Raw genomic sequence first — 24,881 nt, 5'->3', positions numbered from 1 at the left:
CCAACAAAAGTTCAAATTGTGAGTTTGAGTTTTGCAGTCACATAAACTCTTGCTCACCTCCCATAATTGGATAGAATTGGAATATTTTAACTTTGAATATTGACACAATTTTTGAACTACTGATTTAACATAATTTCATGATAGATTTTTAAAGTCAAATGACATTTACCAATTATCATTGTATTGTATGAGATTAATAATGTCATAATTTTGAGTCAAACATTTAAGTTAAAAGAGCTCTATTAAAAAAGTTAAATTGGCATAAAAGAATTTTGTGTTGATATCACAATTAATCCTAAAATTGTTTTGAAAGAATAATAAATTCTAATTTAAATCCCAAATATATAGTTTGAAACAAAGTAATAAGCATCATAATTCGTTTTATATAATTTGGGTACTGCCAAAAATAACATGAATAATTTTGATTTTTGAATATGAAATAAATAATAAAAGAAAAAGAAACATGAGAGGAACACATTGGTCATTGGATGACAAAACAAGAAGCTTGGAACACTCAAATTGCCACGTCGTCAGCCCAACCTTCAAAGCATAACGACTTGAACTGAAACTACCACCACCACCCCAAATAAAAACTATTAAAAATTAAATTTAAAAATATAAAAAAAAAATCAAAACAGAACAGAGAGAAAAAGCAGGAGATATACAGAGAGAGGGAGAGATGCTAAGCAAAGCAGTTGCATCCGCTGTCTCTGTTACTCTCAATCCCAAAACCACCTCCAAGTTTTTCGGACTTAAGAGGGTCTCTTTTGTTTCTTCAGATTCTTTAGTTTTTGGAGGCAAAAACAGCAGCTTTAATGCTGACGGTTTGAAGAAGAGTAGAAGCTGTTCAAGAATGGAGAGCTTTGTGACCAAAGCTTCAGCTTCAGCTCAGCCATTGAAGAATGCTGATGAGCTTATTGACTCTGTTGAGACTTTCATTTTTGACTGTGATGGTGAGTTGGTGATCCTCTTTACTGCTTACTTCTTTTTAGTTTCTTGATTTTCATTTTGTAGTGATTCTGCTTATGTGGGGTTTAACTTAGAATCCTGACAATGATTAATGGTAATTATTTTTGGTATAATGAGGCTTTCACGGATTTTGCTGTAATGGGTGTTGAGAGTTTTTGAGTTCTGATTTTGACAAAAATTTATTGGAGACTGTTTTTGGGGTGATTGGTTTTCTATGATTTGGTTGATTTATGGAATAGACATTGACAGAATTTCTGGGTTCTGTTGTTTTTATTGAATGAATGAATGGGCTTGCCTTCTAAGATCTTCTTTTTGAGAAAATAGATGAAATCCGAAACCTCATGCAAATATGAATATCTTAAGCTACTTTGTAAGTCGAAGAAGATCCACTTAGTGACTGACATGTGCGGAATGATATTATATTATGCACGAAAAAATTTTTTGGGAATTGTTTTAGTTGCTTCTTGTATTGAGTTAGAAGCATTCAAATGATTTAGTTTGGTTTCGCCTTTTTTTTTCCCTTTTAAATTTGTCTTGCTTTCGAAAATTGGCTGGTTGCAGGTGAGTTGGAGCCTGAGGGATTGATAAGGTTTCGTTTCTTACCTATGATTTTAAACTCATGAACTAATAATTTGCAGGAGTTATTTGGAAAGGAGATAAATTAATAGATGGAGTCCCTGAAACCCTTGATATGCTCCGATCCAAGGTTTGTATACCTTTTCATTCATGACTTGCTTGAATACTTACGGATATTAATTCAACTTTGAGCAACATTTCTCAGAAACTTGACAAATTTAAATATCGAAACAAAAGTTTAGGTGACTTAAAATTCTTGATGCTTTCAGATGATTACTGATCTTGTTTTCTCTTCAGGGAAAGAGATTAGTTTTTGTTACCAATAACTCGACAAAGTCAAGGAAACAGTATGGTAAAAAGTTTGAGACACTTGGGTTGACTGTCACTGAGGTTAAAGACTCTTTTCTCTCCATTGTTTGCCTGAAGTTTCACCAGATACCAAGTCCTAACTCAAGTGAATTCTCGCAGGAGGAAATATTTGCCTCTTCTTTTGCAGCTGCTGCTTACTTAAAGTCCATTGATTTCCCAAAAGATAAAAAGGTAAAATGATTGTTATTTCTTTGATGGGAAAAAAAAACTGCAGTTTGACATCCATGTGGCCCATAAGCAGCAATTGTTTTTAAACGAATAATTATTTTATATAGATATTCTTCTATTCTTCTGTAATTTTAGCTTAATATAGGATCAATTCAATTTCAAACTTTTTTTAAACGGTTTGTCTATAAATTCTTCATGCCGTTGTATAATGTTGTAATTACTGATAGCTGACCATGATTTAGGTTTATGTGGTTGGAGAAGATGGCATTTTGAAGGAGCTTGAGCTTGCTGGATTTCAGTATCTTGGTGGACCTGTATGTATAAATTCCATTTTGCATAAGTTTTCAAAGTATATAATATACTTGGTTGTTTGTGGTAGTTGGTCATGTTGATTGTTGAATGAGTCTCAACGGTAAGTCCACAATGTAATGTAAATAAAGCTTCCCTCGCTCCGTTTACACATTTCTACACATGTCCTTTCTAATTCACAACAATGTTTGATGGCGATGAGGTTTGGCATATTCTTGTTTTGAATTAGAAAATAGACATGTTATGTTTTTAATTGTATATGTAATATGATACAGGAGGATGGTGGGAAAAAGATAGAGCTAAAGCCCGGTTTCCTAATGGAGCATGATAAGGATGTAAAGTTCTTTCTTTCTTGCCTCTTGTTCCTTTGTTCTGGTTTGCTCTACTTAGATTTGTTACAAATTGAAACATGCGGAACATACGTCCTTCGTATGCCTTCTCTCATGTTTCTACATTTCTTTTTCCAAATCTTTTATCATGATAAAGAAGTTTCTCATTTTTGGATTAGGTGGGGGCTGTTGTGGTTGGATTTGATCGTTACTTCAATTACTACAAAGTCCAGTAAGTTCTCCATTTTTCACCCTCAAGATCCATTAGAGACGATCATAGTTTATTGAAGAATAATTTAACAGCATTGGTTATTTATATTAAACATAGGTACTTTATATTTTTTTTCCCCTTCTGCCCCATGCCATGCATGTTATATTGAACTCCTGTTTCTTTATCTTTTCAATTGGCAGTTTGAAAACCAAAATTGATGCAAAATTTGATTAACTCAAAATTTTGGTTTCTTAATGTAACATTAATGGTAACACATAAATTCCAAATATTGTTCTAGATAGAGCAAATGGCCCAACTGATTTCTTGTAGGCAGGACTAAGACTCCATTGATTAAGAAGACAACTCCTATGTTATGCATATGTGGTAGAATATCCCAAATTAGTGCTGTTTCTGCAACCGGATTGTTCAATGAAGCATGAAATATACTATTATAAAACAAATGTTGAGAGTTAGTTAACGAGAATCAGGAGCTTCACACCAGTGACTTTTTAAGTTCTTGTAGAATCGATTCATTTTCATTATTGTAGTTTCATTAAAGATATGTGATTTCCATTGTTTTTGTTTTAAACCATTTTCATTTCCGTAATAATAGGTATGGAACACTTTGCATACGTGAAAACCCCGGATGTCTTTTCATTGCAACAAATCGTGATGCTGTTACTCACCTCACAGATGCTCAGGAGTGGGCAGGTTCTCCTCTCCTCTGTCTTTACTGCATTTTGATTTTTAATACCGTCAGGTCCCCTATTTATGAAGAATTTTAATTTTGTTTTCATTTAATAGGTAAACAAAAATTCATATTGCTTAGTGGCTTGGATATGAAATTTTGATAATTTATCCAGTATATTGTTCGATGAGGACTTAACCTCGTTATATGAAGTGATAAATGCATTGTTTCATGCACACCATCATTAGCATTTCTGAAAATGTATATGCTAAGACCTCTTTCTCATTGATCTCTCTTTCAGTGGCACTAAGAACTCAATGTATTTAAATTGATTGTCATCATATATAATTATCTTCTGTGTTATGTGTGTTGAAGCATATGTGATGTGTATTTCAATTTTAGGTGGTGGGTCTATGGTTGGTGCTTTTGTTGGATCTACTCAACGTGAGCCACTAGTTGTTGGAAAGCCTTCAACCTTTATGATGGACTATTTAGCAAACAAGTAAGCATTCTAAATTTTAGAAAAATAGATATAAGTGTATCTAACACGTGCACGAGCTCTTTTCTTTGCAATAATTCTAGTACTCTTGACTCATGCACATTGCTAATTCCTGACTCGTTTGTAATCCAAAAAGTTTTGATTTTTGATATTAAGTTTTAATACGTCAGAGGTACTCTTAGTTTCTGACTTATTACAAATATTGAAACTCCTTGGCATATTAAAAGAGTTACAGAATTAAACGAATCTACTCTATATCATCATTCATAATTTATCAGCTCATCGGCTATCAGATCACTGATTCTAGTCTGATGGATTTGATCAACAACAGATTTGGCATCCAAAAGTCGCAGATATGCATGGTTGGGGACAGACTTGACACTGATATTCTGTTCGGACAGAATGGTGGCTGTAAAACTCTTCTTGTTCTCTCAGGTAAATGGCAGCTCTCTTACCATTCTTCATCCTCGCTAAATAATCTAATCGAGAATATTTCTCCTCTTTTTAATAGGTGTGACTTCATTGTCAATGCTTCAAAGTCCGAACAACAGCATACAACCAGATTTCTACACCAACAAGATTTCGGATTTTCTTTCTCTCAAAGCGGCAGCTGTATGATCATATGTCTGCTTTCAATAGTAATATGTTTTAAGTCCACCTTCCATTATTTGACTCTTCAATCTTAACTGTAGATATACAGTTCCCTATTTTGTTGTCTTAGAGAATTTAGATATAATGAGGAAAAATGATGAATGTTTTTAAGTCCACCTTCCACCATCATGTGCCATGGTTTTACTATTAAAAATAAAAAATAGCCAAAAGTGCTTTCCTAGGTTTTTAAAGAAAAAGAGAGGTGCTTCTGGTATCATAAGTTCCATGAATATATTATGAAAGTTGCAATGTTCAAAATTTTCAAAATCATCACTACTTCCCAATTGAATAGTTTTTGTTGAGTTTTGAGTCTTTCCAATGTGTGAGGAGATCTCTCTTAAATATGAAAGCATTATATGATTCATTCTATATTTACATTGTCGATTTTTATTTTAACAAACTAATTCCTCATAGTTTTCTAGTACTTCGGTATCCTTTGATGCCAATTTTTACATAAAATTTCATTTCAACACAAAACAATTAATTGTTTTTTGTTAAAATTTTTATGTCAAATTGGGTAACAAGATATTATGAAACTATAAAAAATGAATAGTACAATTCAAAAATTATAGCGACAAAGTGTCAAATCTCCTTCTAACTATTGATGTTACGATGAATATCACTATTCATTGTCACGATTACCCATAATCAATTTTATATGTTCTCTTCAAAATAAAATTTTATTTTTAAATAAAAATAAAAAGGAAAGATGTCTACACTTGGTAACATTTTCAAAATTTGTCCTCCTCATGATTATTTTCACATTTTATCCAATTAAATAAAAAAAAAATTTCAAATTCCTTCAGCTTTTGTTATTTCAAATTAAGAATTTTATTTCTCGCACTCAAATCGGTTTTTAATTATATTATACGGTATTATTTATACAACACTATCTACTTCTTCATTTTTCTCTATTGTTAATATATAAATGCCAAATATGTGCACAAATTAATAAGAGATTATATGTAAAAGTTAAGCATGTTTAATGTTTTAATTTCTACATTTTTTTTTTGTTTTTAGTAATAAAGAACATGCCTTGGGAACATGGTAATATATAGATCTTGTCAATTGTGTACTTCTATTGCAAAATGGCAAATGTGGCAAGTGCTAGTTGTTAATGCGCTAATAATAATAAAGCTCTTACAAATAAAATATAACTCCTAATATTTTTTTTTCTTTTCTAACATGATGCTTAAAACATTAATATGTTTCATTATTAGTATTCTAATTATTAAAGGTTTTTCTTTTGAGTTATATGAGGATCAATTGTTGTGAATCCATTCCAAGAGAATATGCACCTAAAAAGGGTAAAATTTACTTTTAAATTCAAAAAATTATGTCTCTGAATAACATTGGGGATCGAATCTTGATAAAACATGTGATAGAATTAGAACTAATCAAATATGATATCATAGAAGCAATAAACAGTGACATCTAACTCTTAAACCACACTCTGTAATTTGGTCAAATGCTCACAATATCTCATTATTTTAATTTTTAAATAATGATCATACCCCTTTTAGGACAATTATGTCATTTGAATATAATGACCTGAATGTATTTCGGTTGAGTATAATAATCCAAACAAAAGTTTTATATGACTATCTTTAAAAATAAAGAAATCTTTATAACTTTCACAAAATTATTAAAATATTTATCATGAAAGTTGTAAATCAAGATAGAAAAGAAAGTCAAATTTTAATTTTTTAGAAGTATAGGTTAAAAATCTGTTTTGAACTGTTAAAATGTTAAAATATTCTTTACTTTTATTATAATTTTATTTCATTCGTTTCATTACATAATTTTTTAAAAAATTATCTATTGAAATAATTTTATAATTTTAATAAAAACTCTGTTTAGATAAATACTATGTAAAAAATTATAAGCCTAAATCTATTATTACCATATTTGATGAAATCTCCCACAATAAACTAAAGAAGGAAAAATAATAAATTCACCAGACGACCTGAACTCTATAAAAATTAATCACAAAAGGCATCTGAAAATGACCCAATAATTTGAAAAAAAAAAAAAAGAGAAAGAAAGAAAGGAAGGAAAAGACACTGTTTCATTTTTAACCCAGCTTTCGATCTCAGGGCCGCAGCGATTAAAAACCTGTCGTTTTGTTCAGAAGATCGCGCGTTACGTTGTCGTTTTTAGCTGGTACCGATGATAGAATGCAGCGTTTGTCATTCGACGCTCGAATTGGAGACTGTTGGCGGCAAAACAGTGTCGAGAGCATACGACAGGCACCGGCACCAGGTCTCGTCCAAAACGCGCTTCCTTAACGTCGCTTTGGTCGTTGGCGACTGCATTTTGGTCGGACTACAGGTAATCAATTAATCAAGTTTTCAAATTTAAGCAAGTAATTAATTAATTAACTTTCTTGGCTTTGATTAGATTAGATTAGATTTGTTTAGTGTAATCTAGTTGTATTTTAAATTTAAATTTAATATAATTGATTTTTATTTTTGTTTTCGGATTTTTTTTTAATTGCAGCCAATATTGGTGTTTACGACTAAAGTTGATGGAGGCTTCAAGTTTAGTCCAGTTAGTGTTAATTTTTTGACAGAGGCAGTTAAGGTTTTTTTTGCTATTGTTATGCTTTTGCTTCAGGTAATTTCTTTTTTCTTTTTTTCCTTTCTAAAAAAAGTTTTGTACTGCTATTTAGTTTTTAATCTGTGAAAATTTTTCTGGATGAAAATGTGTAACAAAGTAAATACTTTGAGCAAAGATCCTTGCGATGAAATTGCTAATGTATTTCTGGCAAAATTACATCAATAGAAAAGCATCTATGAAAATACTCCCGTAGTTTATATATAATTATATATCTCATGCTGATGTCCGTGTTTTCTTTAAATCTGGACCATTAGCTCTCTCTAAGTTATATGCTTTGATTATGAAACTCATTTTTAGAGATTTGAACAATCTTTTAGCATTTATTTTTAAAAAGAGTTTCTACTCCTGATTTTAAGAAAATGCAGACGTCAGTAAGAGTGCTTTCAAAATGAAAAAAAAAAAAGATGCCCTACTGTACTATAGGAGCAATACTTGTTCTGTGTCCTTTTTCCTATTTAATGAATTTTCTTTTAATCATGTTTCAGGCGAGACATAAGAAAGTTGGTGAGAAATCTCTTCTCTCATTTTCTACAATTGCACAGGTAAGAGATTGATTAGCTCTGCAGATTTAGTTTATTTATAAGAAGATATGTCATTTCTAGCCTTATTGTCGGATTTTTCTTATTAAGTCCGTGACACTGAGTTCTTATCATGTTATTGGTTTTTGTGCTTCAATGCTGTCACAGTTTTAACTACTGAAGTCGGTGAAAAATAGACTGCAAATTGTGTACCTTGTGCCTATTGGCCTACTTTCTTGCTGTACATGCCAAGAACTGCTAACTTATACAGAATGGTACTTTTTTATCTTCAGATGCCTGTTATTTCTTTTATACTTTTGCAGGCTGCTCGAAACAATGTGCTTCTTGCCGTTCCTGCTTTCCTTTATGCTATCAATAATTATTTAAAGTTTATCATGCAGGTATGAATTTCTTGCTCATTTGATATTTTCCTCCCTTTATATTCCTGCGACGTGTACTCAAATATGATCTCTATTTTGCCTTTTTTCTTTTTTGGTAAAAAGAAAATCCTATTATAGTAAATTGGATTTTATTCTGCTGAATATCTACTTAAAGCTTAATATGTCATGGATATTTTTAAGCTTGGTACTTTATTAGAGTTGACATTTTAAGCATCTATTTACTCATTTTGCAGCTTTATTTTAATCCTGCGACTGTGAAGATGCTGAGCAACCTGAAGGTATTTACTAACAATTGCTCTGAATCAATAATGATATACCTTTGGGGCTTGATTTATGCGTTTTGAAAACATTTACTGCTGGTGATATACTTATAACTGCAAAAATCAGTGTCCTTCATTGTTTCTCAATATATCCATGGAGGACACGGTTTATCGAAGTTTGAACTCTATGTTGATCTTCCTGGATCAATTAGATGTTTGAGTCTGGACTTCTTCGGTGTGTTAGTTGATGTAACTTCCACTGATAGGTTTGTGATAAGTAGTGAAAGCTGTGATTTTCTTAGAGCTGCTCCTGTCTCTTCCTTATGGAAGGACAAAATAATCTATGCAGAAGTTTTTTGTTGTTTCTTTTCCTTATAAGCAAGCTTTGATACCATTTGATTTGCTCACAAATATATGCAGGTTTTTGTAATAGCCCTCCTGTTAAAGATAATAATGAAACGGCGATTTTCTATAATTCAGGTAGTTTGCATGTAAAGTTTCTCTGTATTTGTATTGTTTACATTGACTAAAGTTTGTATAGGTGTTTTTGTTAACTTGAATGCTCATGGCAATTTGCTAATGTGAAATGGGTTCATTATTTGGTAACAGTGGGAGGCTCTTGCTCTTTTGCTCATTGGAATCAGTGTGAATCAGTTGCGGTCCTTACCAGAGGGTACAAGTGCTTTGGGCCTTCCAGTTGCAACAGGGGCTTACTTATACACACTGATATTTGTAAGTATTTAAAGATTTATGTCCTGGGTTCATTGTGCTAGTTTATCTCTGCTTGCAAATATATTCCTCAAAAAGTGTCAACAGCTTTGAAATGATTGGGTGCTCCAAGACAGTCACTATTAGCTTTAGATCTATAATTCGCTTCTATATGATAAATTTCCTAATTTCTTTGTGGTTGAGTGCATTCATTCAATATTGAACATAAAATATTCTTGATGTAATGAGCAGAAGTTTGCTGCATGCACTAGTGAGTCCCGTGAGTCAAATTGGACTCAACTTAGCTATTTGAAGTAATCTGTGGGGAGAATGGTCAGCTGTACTGCCATGGCTTCAATGTATGCCTAAGAACAGCATCAGTCAAAATTATGTGCTGTATGTTCCCGATTAAGCAACAATGAATTTCATGCTATGTGCAACTAGAACTTGTAATTAAAAGTGCTAATGCTTAAGGAATAACTTCTTAAAAAAATTAATTATATTTAAGATAGAAAAATTCCATGGTTTTGGCCAAGATCATCTGGATAGGTACAGTGCTGTCTCTAGGTTTTGGATGGGACCAAACTCTTTCTGTACTGATTGCAACTATTAGAATGTCTACCAAATATAGTTTAATAGCAGTAATAGTCACTGTCTCTGACCTAGCTCTTCAAGGAGGGAAGTAGCATGTATTTATATGGCTGGGACAGGAAAATTATGTTATTAAAATGAAATCAATGTTGTTTTTCATTTCCTCCTGAGGCTGTGGATTTTTTTCTTCAGCTGTGTTGTTTTCGTCTATTTTACACAAATGTAGACATTTATCTTTTATTCAATTGTATACAAAGTGCTTAAGATTATTAAGCATAGAAAAGGCTGTAGAGTTATTTGATATTGACTTATCTGTTATGCTAGATATTCTAGACGGCATGATATGATGAAAATTTACCTTTAGAATATTAATGCAGGTTACTGTTCCATCTCTGGCATCGGTTTTCAATGAGTATGCCTTGAAAAGCCAATATGACACAAGCATTTACCATCAGGTGAGTTTAAAGTACTGATATGATGTCTCATGCTCATTGCTTAGTGCAAGAGGTCGGATGAGCAGTGTTTGCTAGCACTTTTATTTTTTATTACTCTGTAGTTGCCTCCTCGAAGATCCCTTTGTAAATATCTAACATAATGTAGAAAGGTTTTAGCAAACCATGTTTCTTTATGTTGTGAACTTCAAAAAATTTGAAATGAATAATATGTATTTACTCTCACCAGAAAGTTTACTTTTTGTCGTGCAGAACTTGTTTCTGTATGGATATGGTGCCATATTCAACTTCTTAGGCATTGTTATAACGGCCATGTTTAAAGGTATGGACATCAAATATGCAGTTTAAGTTATTTTAGAATTATGCCCTTGCTTGGAGCACATAAATATTACTTAGAAGTTCTCTTTATCCCAATTTCGTTACCATTGCTTTATTAGTGTGTCTCAGTGTATGTAGAGCTTTTGGGTACTAAAATTGTGGTGACAATAGATTTTAGGACATTATTTGTTTTGACTGTAAACCTGTTTTTTATTTTTTTATTTTTTAATATATATATAATGTGCTATAAAAGATTAACTTCCTACCTAAATTACTGGGACAAAGCGTAACCATTTCTGAAATGATTGCATATATAATAGGTTGATTTGTTGTTTTAATTATTTTGTTTCAATGCTCTTAGGTCCTAGTAGCTTTGATATCCTGCAAGGACATTCAAAAGCGACCATGCTTTTGATATGCAACAATGCAGCCCAAGGAATTTTGTCGTCATTTTTCTTCAAATATGCAGGTGACTGATTGCACTCTATTGCTACATTTTCTTAGTCTCTTATAATGTCTGTTTATATAATGGTACTTCATTTAAATTCTTCTAAGTTTGGCTGCTTAATTTTTGTCCTTAATTCTGAACTTCTAATTTCACGTGTTTGTCTTGAGCAATAGACAACCAGATATAATTCTTTCTGTAGACTGTGAAACCTTTTTTTACTTTGTGGTTGAGAACTCAGAGGTGTCTATGCTAAGGGCATATAAAGACAAAAGAAAAGCAGAAGGTTTCTGATGACTCAAGTTTCAATAAAAATATGGAGCTAAATGAGATTGGCTCCTGTATCCTCTCTCCCCGGTTTCAACATACTCGACAGATCTAGAGAAATATGAATCCTAACATAATCGGCTAGCAGTTTTTAGAATATGAACACCTGCACCCCCACCCCACTTATCTCTTTCCGTTTCCCATGTGAATACATTTGATTTGTTAAGCGACTTAGCTCTGAGCATTATTGTTGACTTCCTAGTACTTTTGAGAGAAGTAAATTTATGGTGGCATCTTATCTGAGGGGGATTCTACTGTTATGCTAGAATAGTAGCGAGAGATTCTTGCAATCATGGTGGAGCCATTGTAGCACATTGGCACCCCAGAAAGGAAGAATCTGCTGTTTGACTCGTCTAGCATATGTTTAGGTCTGCTTTGCCTCAGTTCATTTGTAGTTTTCAGCTCTTGTGAATTGCAACCGTTTAAGATCACTCAAATTCATAAAATTCTCTTCATTTCTAATCATGTTTTTCAATTAAGTTTTGTAATGATACTTGCAGATACAATTTTGAAAAAGTACTCATCAACTGTCGCCACAATATTTACGGGACTGGCATCTGCTGCGCTGTTTGGTCATACTCTGACTATGAATTTTATTCTTGGTATCTCTATTGTGTTTATATCTATGCATCAGGTAATGTCAATATGGATCTTTGTTTTATTCATTATTTGATCTCTTACGTTAGACACTTGGCTTATTTTTTGACTTATATTATTTTTCTGTTCAGTTCTTTTCACCTCTTTCAAAGGTGAAGGATGAACCAAAAAATATCAGTTTGGAATTGGTGGACAGTCCAAAAAATAAGAGGTAGGCACTAGTTTTATTTGCAATTTCTGTGCACCATTAAGATGACCTAACATGTGTTTTGCTTACCTTGTGTTACTAAGATTTTAGAATAATCGATCCCTTTAAGTGGGAAATGTGAAAGAATGAGAGTAAGATGAAAGCTAATTTATATATGTACAATGGATTTACTTTTTATCTTTCTAGGTCAAAGGATACGTCCTTTATTGATATGGCTGCTGGAGCAAATGAGGATGTAAGAACTTTGGATCACAGTTTCTCATTGAAATATATTATTATCTCCTTCTAAGCTTTCTGAGAGTATGATTGAGTAATAATGCAATAATGACAAGTTCACTTTTTACTACATTTCACAGGCAAGTCATCGTGCTGTAAATGAGGAGAAAGCTCCGCTTCTTCCCGTTTAAACTTCGCCTAAATTTGGTATGTGTATCTACATGCTATTGGAACTTCTTAATCTAGTGAACAAAAATATGGAAGCTCCATTGAAATACTTATCATCTCTTTAATGAGAAAGTAATAGATTTATGTGGAATCAAGAATCTAAACATCTCATGGCCAAAATTTAGTTGTTAAAAAAGAAAAAAAGAAAAAGATCCTGTTATTTATATGATAATCCAAATTGAAATGCATTTTCAGGAATGCGATTGCAGTACAGATCATGAGGCCAGTTCCCTCAATACATTTTGAGATGATTTATACGAACTAGTTGCAACTCCATACAAATAATGCTGTAAACTGGGATTCTTCTCTTCATTCTTATAAGACTCAACCAACCACATTTTGTCTAAAGCCTCGGCTACCCATACAGTAGAAAAGGTCATAGTTCACTTACAGAACAAGTTACAGACGTTATTGTATTTCTCTTGTAGAGACCATCCCAGATTTATCCATACGTGCTCTTTTTTTTTTTTTTTAGCTCTGATATTTAGGCATGTAAATCATTTAGGTTTTAAATATCAATGAAAATAAAAATTATGCAGTTTTTATTTTTACTGCCTGAAATGGCCGCGGAGACTCTTGTTTTAACTGTATTTCGTTTGGGGTAATGTGGTCATTTCTGAAAACAAGATCTCTAGAACTATTTCGCCAAACTACAAGATAGTCATCCTTAAGAAATCAAAACAGCTGTTTAGTGATGTTGATAAAACTGTGGATCACACAGAGATTCATGAAAAAAAACGGATTGATATAATGCGCATACGGCATACCAGACAATTATTTTGTGTAATTAAACGTGTTCGCAAACCTGCTCTAAACACAAACATAACACGATGATTAAATAAGCGATAAGAATTTGATTTGGTTATTAAGTGCATTGATTGTTGGAAAGTGAACACAAATGGATCACGTAAGTGGTGGTACTTGGTTTTGGCCAATCTCTTAAAAAGATTAAAAGAATCTAGGTGGCGGGGGATCCCTCTAAGTTACATGCATGTACCTTACAACCCTCTCACATAAATAGTGTTTATTTACTATTCATGTGAGAGGGTTGTAAGGTACATGCATGTAACTTAGCATTTGCCGGTGGCGGGTGGTACATGCTTATGTAAATTATTTGATAATTATTTTAATATTTCGAGCCCAAAATGAATATTTTACTTTTTGAGCTACCCCTAAATGGAAATTAATTTAATTAATAACTATGTGTGACTATTTAATCAATGACTATGGAAATTAATTTAATTAACAACTATGTGTCACTATTTTTATCATCCAAAACCGTATCTAATGAAAATACGGACATCTTTTAAAATATTTATTTTAAAAAAATATGCATAATTTGTCCTTTCTATTCATACTTTTAATGCAATGCTTTCGTAGTTAGCCACCACTTTAAGCATGAGAAAGTGTTAGATAAGATGGCTCTAATAGTCTAATACATTTTTTGATTTATTGAATGCACATGTTAAACTTTGTAACTTACATATATTTTACAAGAGTGGTGCTAAATAGAAAGAAAGTTAAGAGAAATTAGCTCTCTCTCATTACCCACCCACTCTCTCTTTACTTCTTTCTTCATAATTTCTCTCACCTTTCTCTCAACTTTTTCCCTACATAGCATTTTTCATTTTATAATCCGGAATTAATTGGGATGAGAGATACATTCACTTTATACTTTGTAGTATAATCTAGAAGTCTACTGAACAATTGCTCATAAATTTGCTCCCACCAATATTCAAGAAGATATAAATCCTTGCGTAAAGGGTAAGAGCCCCATGAAGCTGGAACGCTGTATCGAGGGCATGGATATCACTGGGTTCAAAGAGTAAGAGTCCCATGAAGCTCAACTCTGCAGTCTGTATTGAGGACATGAGTACCATTGGATTACAAGCCCAGTAACAATAAACATTTTATACTTAAACCTATCGAATAGGAATTTCTATTTTTCTATTGATTTAGGAAAGCGATTTGATAGATAGATACATTATGATACGGGTTTGTGAAAAATCAATATCCCAAGAGATCGTTTAGAAAGTTTATTTCCAACAAACCCTTGTTCAGACTTGCCTAAACTACTTTCCGATATTACAATCTTGCACATTTGAGATAGATTGCTTAATTAAAGGCTAAGTGAGATACCCATTGGATCGCAAATGCTATCATTCAAGGAAAACATTATTTAATCTCCATACAATGCAGAGGATAGAATTGGTCAAATTCTTATTTTGTAGGTCGTACTGTAGTAAAAGGATAACGAAGTATCCAAATTATTTTATAGGCTAAGGTTTTGTAGCATCTGACAAGGATTTCATGAAAGCTTCACCCCTTAGAGCTTATGAATAACATCCTTATGCATTACGCTCATCATCAAAGGCCATCGTCCAACACGCCTAACCAACACGCCTAAGGGATTTGACTGAGTGATTTTTAAGTAGTTTTACTTAATCAATTATCAAAGTTCAATTTCTAAAAGAGATTAGGGATTAAAGAATTAGTTTGATCTTAACCCACCCCTCTACCTTCTTTTTTTTTTTTTCGCCATCATCCAACATCCTTATCCCTCATTATTCATAACTAATAAGCAGTCATTAAAAATTAATCTTTGTTACACTTTACAATAATATTTTGACTCTTAATAAACCAAAGATCACCATGTCTAACCAAAGATCACTATATCTATAATTTTTCAGTAAAACATCATCCAAATAACAAACCAACCATCTCAAAACCTTGAATGCACTCCAATTGCACTCTCAAGATCAACATAACTTCAGATTCCATCATTACTTAAATCCTACAGTTAGGGTTTCCACAATGATTTAAAGCATAATAGTGGTAATTGAATTTATTCAATAACTCTCAACCCTCATGTCTTCACATCTTTATCTTTCATACAATAAAAATTTTTTGTTCGTACTCTAAAAGTTATGTGCTCGAAAATAGTCATTGGATTAAATTTGTGACCCATTTTGTTATTCTTTTTTTTTATTACATGAAACTATTGCTCAAGAGTACAACTCATATTATATGAGATTACAAATATTTACAAATTAGACTATTATTGGGACTAGTTTACATCAATTCTTATGAAGCACCACTAAGATTTTTACCATCTCTAATATTCAAATCAAGTCTGTGACTCATTTTGTTATTTTTTTTAATTACATGATACTATTGTTCAAGAGTACAACTCATATTACATAAGATTACAAATATTTACAAATAAGATAATTACTGGGACTAGTTTACATCAATTCTTATAAAGCACTGCCCAAATTTTTACCTTCTTGCTCAAGAGAGACTAGTTTACATCAATTCTTATGAAGCACCGCCCATATTTGTACCCTCTAGCTCAAGAGTACAACTCATATTTAGAGATGGGCAACGGGCCATGCCGTGCCAGTCCAGGCTCATCAAAGGAAGCCCACGCGTGCTCGTGCCGTGTCTAGGAAAAAAAACCTACTAAGTTATTTTTTTATTTTTTTTATTTTTTTAAGAGTGCATGCCAAGTTGTCTTATTTCTTTAAGCCTATATACTTTTTTGGATTTATGTGCCTATATTCAAATTTAATAGAAACAAAAATTCAAAACTCAAGTCCATATTCAATAATAATAAGAGAACGTAATATTAGTTACTAAGTTTGAATTTGTGGTATTAGAATTCTTTTTTAGTACTTAACAACAAAAACAATAATAATTTTTTTAAGAGTTAACTTAATTGTTAACTTAAAATTACGTAGTCATATATCATAGTTTATAATAATATTAGTACATATTTATAAAATCATGATATTTATAATTTTATTTATTAAAATCATGATATCAATTATTTATTTAATAAATTATAAAAATAAATCAATTATAATTTTTTTGAAACTAAGAATTAAATAAATTTTAAAAACTGAAGCTAATAAAATATATTAAAAGATTCAATTTCAACTTTTTTATAAAATCATGAAATTTTAAGTTTACTTTCATTAAAAAATGAAACATATTCATTGCGTACTTTTTTGCGTGCCGTACTTTGACCCATCTCTAATTGTGCCGTGTTTTTAAGGCCTACGTGCTTAAAATTCTAAGCCAGGTCCAGCCCACGTGTGTGCCGTGCCGTGCCGCGTACTCTACCGAAACGTACTCGTGTCGTGCTGTACGGACACGTGGTGTGCCCCGTGCCGTTCGACCTATTGGCCACCTCCACTCATATTACATAAGATTACAAATATTTACAAATCAGACTATTACTGGGACTAGTTTACATCAATTCTTATAAAGCACTGCTCAGATTTTTAACCTCTCTAATATTCGAGAGACGTCTACACTACTCACATTTTGAAAGGGAGAATATTACCTTTACTCAAATTGAGGAAAGAAATTAAACCCCCACAATATATTGTGAGAGGTCCGAATACATAACCTCACAATTGTGAGTTTTGGGTTCTAACCATTGGTTTAAAGTCTAGTGGTTCATTTTGTTATTCTTATTTAATAATAGTAATGATAAAAAGAAAATCCTTGCTGGAGAATAATTGCATACCTACATTATGACAGAAAAGTGCAAAATTCTAGTAATGGTATGTAATTTCTCAAGACCATAGGGGTACGAATAACAATGTTCCATACAAATTGTCATTTTGATACTAATAGTAGTAAGCATTTCTCAATGGTAATGTATGTATTTTTACAGTATTGGTGGTGAGATTGTTGTGAATCTAGTTATAATTATATAATTTTTTAATTTTAGTAATTTATTTAATATAATTTAATATAGTTATAATTAATTAATTAATTAGCATTATGTAATAAAAATTATTTTATAATATCTCTTTTTATTTTTAATTTTAAAATCATTCTTTTAATTGTTATTAATCAAATAATTAAAATTTTTTATTAATAGAGATAATATGTACCATTAATTAGATCTTATAATACCTATTTCTTACATTATTGGTATCGTATAAAAGTTACAACATAATTAAGGAGACCTTAATAATAATTAGTTTTTATTTAATAATAGTAATAAATAATAAGTTTTTAATTTCCTTTTCCTTTCCCTTCAATTCGAGTTTCTTCCAATAAGGAAAAAACAACAAAATAAAAAAACAAGACAAAAACCTCTTTCTCTTCAAAAGCAAAATCTCCTGTCTTCGTTTCACTTTCATTTCGTTTCCTCCGTTTCAGCCAAACTGTCTGTGCTCTCATTGAATTTACCATTTTACCCTTCTATCGTTTCCCATTCATTTCAACCACGAGATTTGTCCAAATTCCTAGGGTTTTGAGTTCTTTCTAATAATTGAATAACCAAATTATGGAATCGGAGGACGAATTCGATATGCAAGACGCGAACGCATCGGCGGAGGAAGACGATTTCTATAGCGGCGGCGATGACGATGCGGCACCTGCCTATGCATTCGACAGCGACGATGCTGATGTGGCCGATTACGAGTTCATCGACAATGATTCCGATGATTCTGATGATCTCGTCTCTAATCGCCATCAGGTACGTTGGCTCTTACGATTTCATAATCATTTGATGAAATTTTGTTCCAATTTTTGGCTTTTTGGCCTACGATGATGTGAATTGGCTGAATTTTGTTCCTGATTTTTGTATTTTTTTGTGAATTAGCTGAATTCTGTTGATTTTTTGAGTTAGTTCTTTGTGAAGTTAGGATTTTTTTGGGGTAATTAACTGGAAATTGAGGTGTAATTTTATCTGCATTTATGCTAATGCCTTTGATGGTGTTAATTGATTAATTCTGTTGCTATTTTGTTTACTTCTGTTTATCATGTTTAACAAGTTTTGGATATTGGGTGAAGTTTTTGTTATTTGATTAGTTTTTTAATAATTTGGGCTTTTTGGTAGCTTTTTGGAAATTGTAGTGTTATTTTACCTGCATTAATGAGAATAGAAACTTCTTATGATTGGCTTTTGGCTTATGCTAATTTTCTGGTATGGTATCGAGTTAATTGGGTCGTAGTATTTTATTTGCTTTTTATTCCCTTACTTTGTTGTTCTATCATTATTGTTCAATTGGGTTTGTCTGCATGGTAAAAGTGTGCATTTGGGATGTAAATTTTGTTGTGGTAGTGTAAATTTCTGTCAGTTTCATAAATTATTGTGGTTTGGGTGAATTAGTACTATTCTCAATGTCAATATCAAGTCTTTCTTTAACTTCAATATCAAGTATTTCTTTAACTCTCTGCTGTTATGGAGATTGTTTGATTTTTCAGATAGGGATGGTTGGGAAGTTTTTGCAAAATACAAAATTTAAAAATGGACCGAGCGAGATTAGTTTTCTTTTCATAGTTTATTGTAAACACTGGTCATTACCCTTGGTCAATCTCAGATTGATTAGGTGGTGATCACAAGACTAGCAATCATTTTAAATTTTATGAGGCAATTATTGTACCGTGAAAACTGATTCTTTTCAAACAAACTCGATAAATCTTAATTCACGCTTGTAGGTTTAACATACAAGTTTTTCTGCTCATATTTTTAAACTGGTCCTTGTTTAGTTAACCCAATAGAACACTGAGTGTATATTTTGATTAAGTTTTACTTATTTATTTTGATAGGTTCTTAAGCTTCATACTGTCCAATTCAAGCACACATTAAATGATACGAATGAACGCAAAAAACATTTAGTCTTTTAGGCCTTTAGCACCATTGATGTTGCTGTAATTCTTTACACTAATGTGTATCTTTTTCTATCTTAGCTAAACTACACCGTTTTGACTGAAGCGGATATTCGTCAGCGTCAAGAGGAGGATATAACGAGGATATCTACCGTGCTCTCTATTTCAAAAGTTGCAGCTAGCATCCTGCTCCGCTTTTATAATTGGTAAAATATTACATTGACAGACATAATGTTCTCTCTAATGAGATTTTTTCTTTGTTCAAATGAACATGACTTGTGCAATTTAATTGCCCATCAGACTATGTATCGTTTCTCATTTGAGCATGTGCATCTCAATGTGCGAAGAATTAATCTCACTTTTGGATTGACAGGAGTGTCAGTAAAGTACATGATGAATGGTTTGCTGATGAAGAAAGGGTTCGAAAGGCTGTTGGCTTGTTAGAGAAACCAGCTGTTCAATTTCCAGATGGTGAAGAAGTAAGCAGCCAAGACCTGGTTTTAATTTGAGTATTTAAGTATCTTGTCCTAAATTCTGTGGTTGTTGACTACTTGTTAATTGCACTTGCTCTGTGCCATATTGAATCTACAACATTCTTCTAATATGTTTTTACATTTTTTTTGTTTTGACAGATGACTTGTGGTATATGCTTTGAAAATTATCCGAGTGATAGATTGCTTGCTGCTGCTTGTGGCCATCCCTTTTGTAGTTCATGCTGGACAGGTTTGTTGTGCTGGGAATTTTTTTTTTTGGGGTTTTTGGGGTTAATTTTTAAGTGTCCCTTCTTGTGTTATGTGTGTTTTAATCCAATTGGGTTGGGCGTCTATTCTTAAGTGACTCTAGAGATGGATTCCGATTCCTAGTAATTTGTTGTCTAGTTGACTGCGTGTCTACTTGTTTGTAGTTTTTGGCTGATTCTCTTGTTCTTAAGAAATATATATTTATACAATGTAGAAATGACATATATGCGTTGGAGAGCATTAAAAGAGTTGAGCATAGCTGTTGCATGCCTAGAATTTGCTTCTTTGAGGACGAAGCAGGTGATGGATGTATGATCTATTTTATACAATGTAGAAATGACATATATGCGTTGGAGAGCATTAAAAGAGTTGAGCATAGCTGTTGCATGCCTAGAATTTGCTTCTTTGAGGACGAAGCAGGTGATGGATGTATGATCTATTTTATCCATAATTTTGCGGAATTTGAAGAATCGATGGGTTGGGTTCTTAAGTAAGATAGGCCATTGGATTTTGTGCTAGTTCCACTAATATTCATGAAATCCAAAACTCAACTGCAGTAGGTAGAAAAATTTCTATGTAGATGATTCTCAATTGTGTACAAAGCAATACTTTTCAATCTGCACTGTTACGATTTATGCTAATATATGTAGTAATACATATTCTATCAATAAATACATCTTTTTTCCCCTGATAAGAGCATTTCTGCTTTCATTTCAATTTCATGTGTTTGTAATTTTGTTGTCATTTGTCTTTCCTCTTAAGGGTATATCAGCACAGCCATTAATGATGGTCCTGGGTGTTTGATGTTGCGATGTCCTGATCCTTCTTGTGGTGCTGCTGTCGGTCAAGATATGATTTATTTATTGTCTTCTGATGAAGATAAAGTAAAGTATAATCGTTATTTCATTCGGTCTTATGTTGAAGACAACAGAAAGGTAATAGTACTTCTGGAAGTAGCATCAATTCATTTTTCTCCTCCACCTGATTGAAAATGGTACCCTTGCAAGTTCCTTTATCTGGTAAAAGAAAAGTTCATTCCCGAAGGATGACATTTATTACTTTGGTTGAAAGTGGGCATATACGTACATTTCATTGCTGGAGTAGTTCGATATCTGTAAATCGTATTGATTTAGCAAGCTAGATTTTCAAGTACTTTTCATGTACTGCAAGGAGCAATTCAAATTCTATTTGCGGAATAAACTAATTGAATAACTTTTGGAAATTTAAAAGAGAAAGGACTCGGTCCTTAGAATGTTTGTTGTTCTGGATTTCGAAATGGAATAATGATGGATCTATCAGCGGTCTATTATGATAGAATTTATATAGAATAAAAATCCTGGTGCTATCTTCTTCAATATAAAGACATTGTCCACCTTATTTAATTGAATCACATGAGTCTTAATTTGTTTTATGGCATTAATAGCTCATAAATTTTGTTCTGAAATACTGAGCTAGTCAAAAACAAAATTCTTGACTTTTGACAAAACTAATAGATCTTTTCTGTTCCTGTATGCTTGTACCACTTGTGTGTTTTAGCCTTAGTCTGTCAGTCGCGTCTACAAATGAACCATGAAATTTTTTTAAAATTCACAGGAGTCTCTGTCTATTGTATATAAGGGCTGTATGAGATTCTTTTATTTTACTTGTGGAAGATGTACAAGCTGATGACTTCAATGTATCACTAATTTGTCTGGGTTCTATTCGAGTCTAAAGAGTCGGCGGACTGAGGTGGCCTTTGCTAACTCTATTTCTTTATGTTCATTGTCCTGAAGATTTATAAACCAGCACATTGAAATTTTCTTCTATGAATAATTATATTTCAAATGCTTTAGAATGATATTCTTTATGATTGTACGCATCACAACAATTTTGGAGCATATCATTGTTACTCTCCTATTAAGATCCTGTTTGAATTATAACTGTACTTGAGTGAAATTGATTTACCTCCAGTTCGTCTGCCTACATTGGAATTCTTAACAGTCATATGCTTTTACAATTCATACATGTAAATGTGATACTAGGAAAATTTTTAGACGTTTTTCTTTTTCCCCCTCTAATCTCCTCCTCTTCAACACTTCAAACTTCTCTTTACTGTGCAGACGAAGTGGTGTCCTGCTCCCGGTTGTGATTATGCTGTGGATTTTGTTGTTGGTAGTGGAAACTATGATGTTACTTGCCGCTGTTCATATAGCTTTTGCTGGAATGTAAGTCCTCCTGAATTAGCCTAGAAATTTATGTTTCCTTCTAATTCCTTTCGGTGAAAGTACTTGTCATCTTAACCGTTGATGCATGCAGGCACTAGATGCCACCTTTATATTTAATTTTCTTCACACAGCATCAACATAAATTTTATGTTGCAGTGTACAGAGGAAGCTCACCGTCCTGTAGACTGTGATACCGTAGCCAAGTGGGTACTGAAGAATAGTGCTGAGTCAGAAAATATGAATTGGTATGGATCAAGATCTTAGCCACTAGAGTTACTATTACTGATAAACTAATTGCTTAGTTGGTGGAGGATAGGTACTTGACATAATAGCAAGCAAAAAATTTTTTGGTGGTGTATATGCACATTACAAGATGACTTACCATTGGGCATGATTCTTTGGGTACATTATGGCCATGAAATCCTCCTGTCAATACTTAGTATGCTGGTCTAAATTTCTAATCACGTCCTGACCTTCCAAACCTTTTGAAGCCCAAGCTGGGCCTAGAAATTAATACAAGTTTGAATTTAATCTGATACTGAGTGTGGCCTCCTAAAAATGAGGAACTATCTCATGAATTACGCCATCGACATATTTTATTTAAACTTTACCTCATAAATATTAAATTAATTTTTATTGCATCCATATAAACATTATAATTAGCACCTTATACTATTTGCTATTTATACATTTTTCTTCTATATTGCACCTTTATCACAATACCCCCTCTCTTTATCAAAATACCGGCGAATAGCCTTAAACATTGCATTCTATTCATAATGCCACTTCTACCATGAAATTGTGTGCATGGTTTCATGGGTGATCTTGTTGCCTTCCAGAGAGTTACAGGGTTGTGATAAGTGTTCTTAGGCAGTTGCTGTTACATTCCTTATGTTAGTTGACATCTTTGCCAAATATCTTTAGAACTTTTTGGTTTAAGATGGAGGATAGCTGAATTGGGTAAATTAATGGACTAAACTAATTAGTTATCTAGCTTGTCTTTACAATGTGTTTCCATATGTTCACGCCAACCTAAATAATTTTCCTTTTCATTACATCCTAATGCTAAAGTACTTTCCAAATAAACGAGTTTATAGGTTGGGTCTGTTATTAAATCTAATGATTCCATAGAATATCTCAGTAGATTGCCTTCCCGTCCATGATTTACAAGTGAGGCTAGAGTTATTAAATCCTGAGTAGGTTGCTTCTTTTTGTTGTGTTTTGTGCTTGATGGAACTGTAATATTTTAAAGAATATGGATAATTTCACCGAACACTTATATGTTTTAGCCTGATTGCAAGACCTACACTGGAAACTAGGCAGTCTATAATGAATTTTAAGATAGTTTATGAGTATTTTCAGAATGGTGGGACGGGGTTGCAATTAGGACAGATCTTTGTGTTACTGTGCATTTTTGCTTAAGCCATGGTCTAGTTGGAAAGTAATTGGTCCGCTATTAGTTGCCTTCCCTACGGGCATCTGTTGGCCTATTAGGCTTGGTGGACTACTTGGTCCATGATTAGTTCTACACAGCATATCCCTTTGCTGCATGCTTGGAACCTTGTTGTAAGTTTACGGGGATTGAATTGGTCCAAGATGTTGACCAAATATGCTGGATGCTTAAGTATTAATTTTTTGGGTATGAATTTTATTATTACTGGTCTATATATATTATACTATCATGTAAATGAGATATCAAAATAATGATGGTATGTGTAAATATGGTTGTGGTGTGCCAAAAAATAATGAAAAAGTGAAATTTTAAGGCACTCAGACAAGGATGTACTCTCTGAGTAAATTCCCTTCACCTGGATGTGAAAAGAGTAAGAATCATAGGGCATTTTTGGTACTGTCTTTCGTTGAGTGTTTTGCATTTTCCAAAAAATAAAGAACAAAAGAATACATTTGGTTGACATGTTTTTTTAACGGTAATTAGAAAATTTATTGAACAAAATATTTTCATTCTTAACTTTTAGCAAGAAAAGTAGAGAACATCATATTGATGTTCTCCACTTTGTTCTCGGCTTTAAGAGAACAACAAAAAGTTAATATTGAAAAAAAAAAGCCATGTGTCAGAACTTGTCTAGCACCTAGGCCCACCTACCTACACTTTTACATTTGAGCTTTACCAACTTATTGATCATCTCGCTTTTGTGATTTGCAGAAAGCCAACTCCATGCAACTTTCTTTTTTTTTTTTTAATATTTGTTAAATTTTTGAATAATTTTTTTGACATAAAAATAGAAAAAATGTGGATCTTTTTTGCTTCAACTTTTACCTAATAAGAATTGATTACTTTAATTGATGTTTAGAACATAGTACTATTTTTTGATATGCTGATTATTGCTATTTTTATAATTTTACCAGCTTGTTTGTATTTTATTTTAAATGAAATTATAGTAATTAAATATAATTTAAATAAATAAATACTATGTATTGCATAATATATTGAAACACTTTTTTCATAAAAAATTTCACCAAACATATTTTCATTGTTTTATTTTCATTTTAACTTTTAAAAACATCACATCAAAAGTATCATATTCGTTACTCTAAAACTAGGATAGAAAAACACCAATTAAAAAACAGTACCAAATGCACCCATAGTTTCTATGTGTGATCATTCTTGTTTTTGATGTGTCTATTT

General features: G+C 32.4%; 3 protein-coding genes across 4 annotated transcripts in view; all 3 read left to right on the top strand.

The window, feature by feature from the left end:
• Positions 1-617: 617 nt before the first annotated feature.
• On the top strand, positions 618-4,898 carry LOC18039479 (phosphoglycolate phosphatase 1B, chloroplastic). Its single transcript, XM_006428653.2, has 11 exons — positions 618-953; positions 1,608-1,675; positions 1,843-1,935; positions 2,014-2,085; positions 2,325-2,396; positions 2,667-2,726; positions 2,900-2,952; positions 3,545-3,642; positions 4,022-4,121; positions 4,450-4,553; positions 4,630-4,898. Exons 1-11 carry the CDS (start codon positions 680-682, stop codon positions 4,734-4,736), a joined length of 1,101 nt encoding a protein of 366 aa, XP_006428716.1. The 5' UTR covers positions 618-679; the 3' UTR covers positions 4,737-4,898.
• Positions 4,899-6,780: 1,882 nt separating this feature from the next.
• Positions 6,781-13,124, top strand: LOC18037993 (CMP-sialic acid transporter 2). 2 transcript variants are annotated; one of them, XM_006428650.2, is made up of 15 exons: positions 6,781-7,100; positions 7,269-7,385; positions 7,874-7,930; positions 8,230-8,307; positions 8,541-8,585; positions 8,988-9,047; positions 9,177-9,299; positions 10,244-10,321; positions 10,571-10,640; positions 10,998-11,105; positions 11,909-12,042; positions 12,137-12,216; positions 12,400-12,448; positions 12,570-12,636; positions 12,853-13,124. In XM_006428650.2, the coding sequence occupies exons 1-14, from the start codon at positions 6,939-6,941 to the stop codon at positions 12,618-12,620; spliced, it is 1,212 nt and encodes a 403-aa protein (XP_006428713.1). In that variant the 5' UTR covers positions 6,781-6,938; the 3' UTR covers positions 12,621-12,636; positions 12,853-13,124. The 2 variants fall into 2 exon arrangements, with proteins under 2 accessions (XP_006428713.1, XP_024038113.1); XM_024182345.1 differs by lacking the exon at positions 6,781-7,100 and having other exon boundaries at positions 7,361-7,385; positions 7,874-7,892; positions 8,200-8,307.
• Positions 13,125-17,720: 4,596 nt separating this feature from the next.
• Positions 17,721-24,881, top strand: part of LOC18037992 (probable E3 ubiquitin-protein ligase ARI8) — a 13,677-nt gene continuing 6,516 nt past the window's right edge. Inside the window, exons 1-7 of the mRNA XM_006428648.2 lie at positions 17,721-18,154; positions 19,372-19,496; positions 19,664-19,769; positions 19,923-20,013; positions 20,793-20,965; positions 22,130-22,234; positions 22,391-22,479. Of these exons, the coding sequence (XP_006428711.2) occupies positions 17,963-18,154; positions 19,372-19,496; positions 19,664-19,769; positions 19,923-20,013; positions 20,793-20,965; positions 22,130-22,234; positions 22,391-22,479 (881 nt within the window). The 5' untranslated portion in view covers positions 17,721-17,962. The remainder of the gene's footprint in view (positions 18,155-19,371; positions 19,497-19,663; positions 19,770-19,922; positions 20,014-20,792; positions 20,966-22,129; positions 22,235-22,390; positions 22,480-24,881) is intronic.

This window comes from Citrus clementina, unplaced genomic scaffold (genome assembly GCF_000493195.1).
Source record: "Citrus clementina cultivar Clemenules unplaced genomic scaffold, Citrus_clementina_v1.0 scaffold_6, whole genome shotgun sequence".
In the NCBI taxonomy this organism is placed as follows: Eukaryota; Viridiplantae; Streptophyta; class Magnoliopsida; order Sapindales; family Rutaceae; genus Citrus; species Citrus x clementina.
Note: the sequence above shows the minus strand (reverse complement) of the source record. Positions and strands in the feature narration are given on the sequence as shown.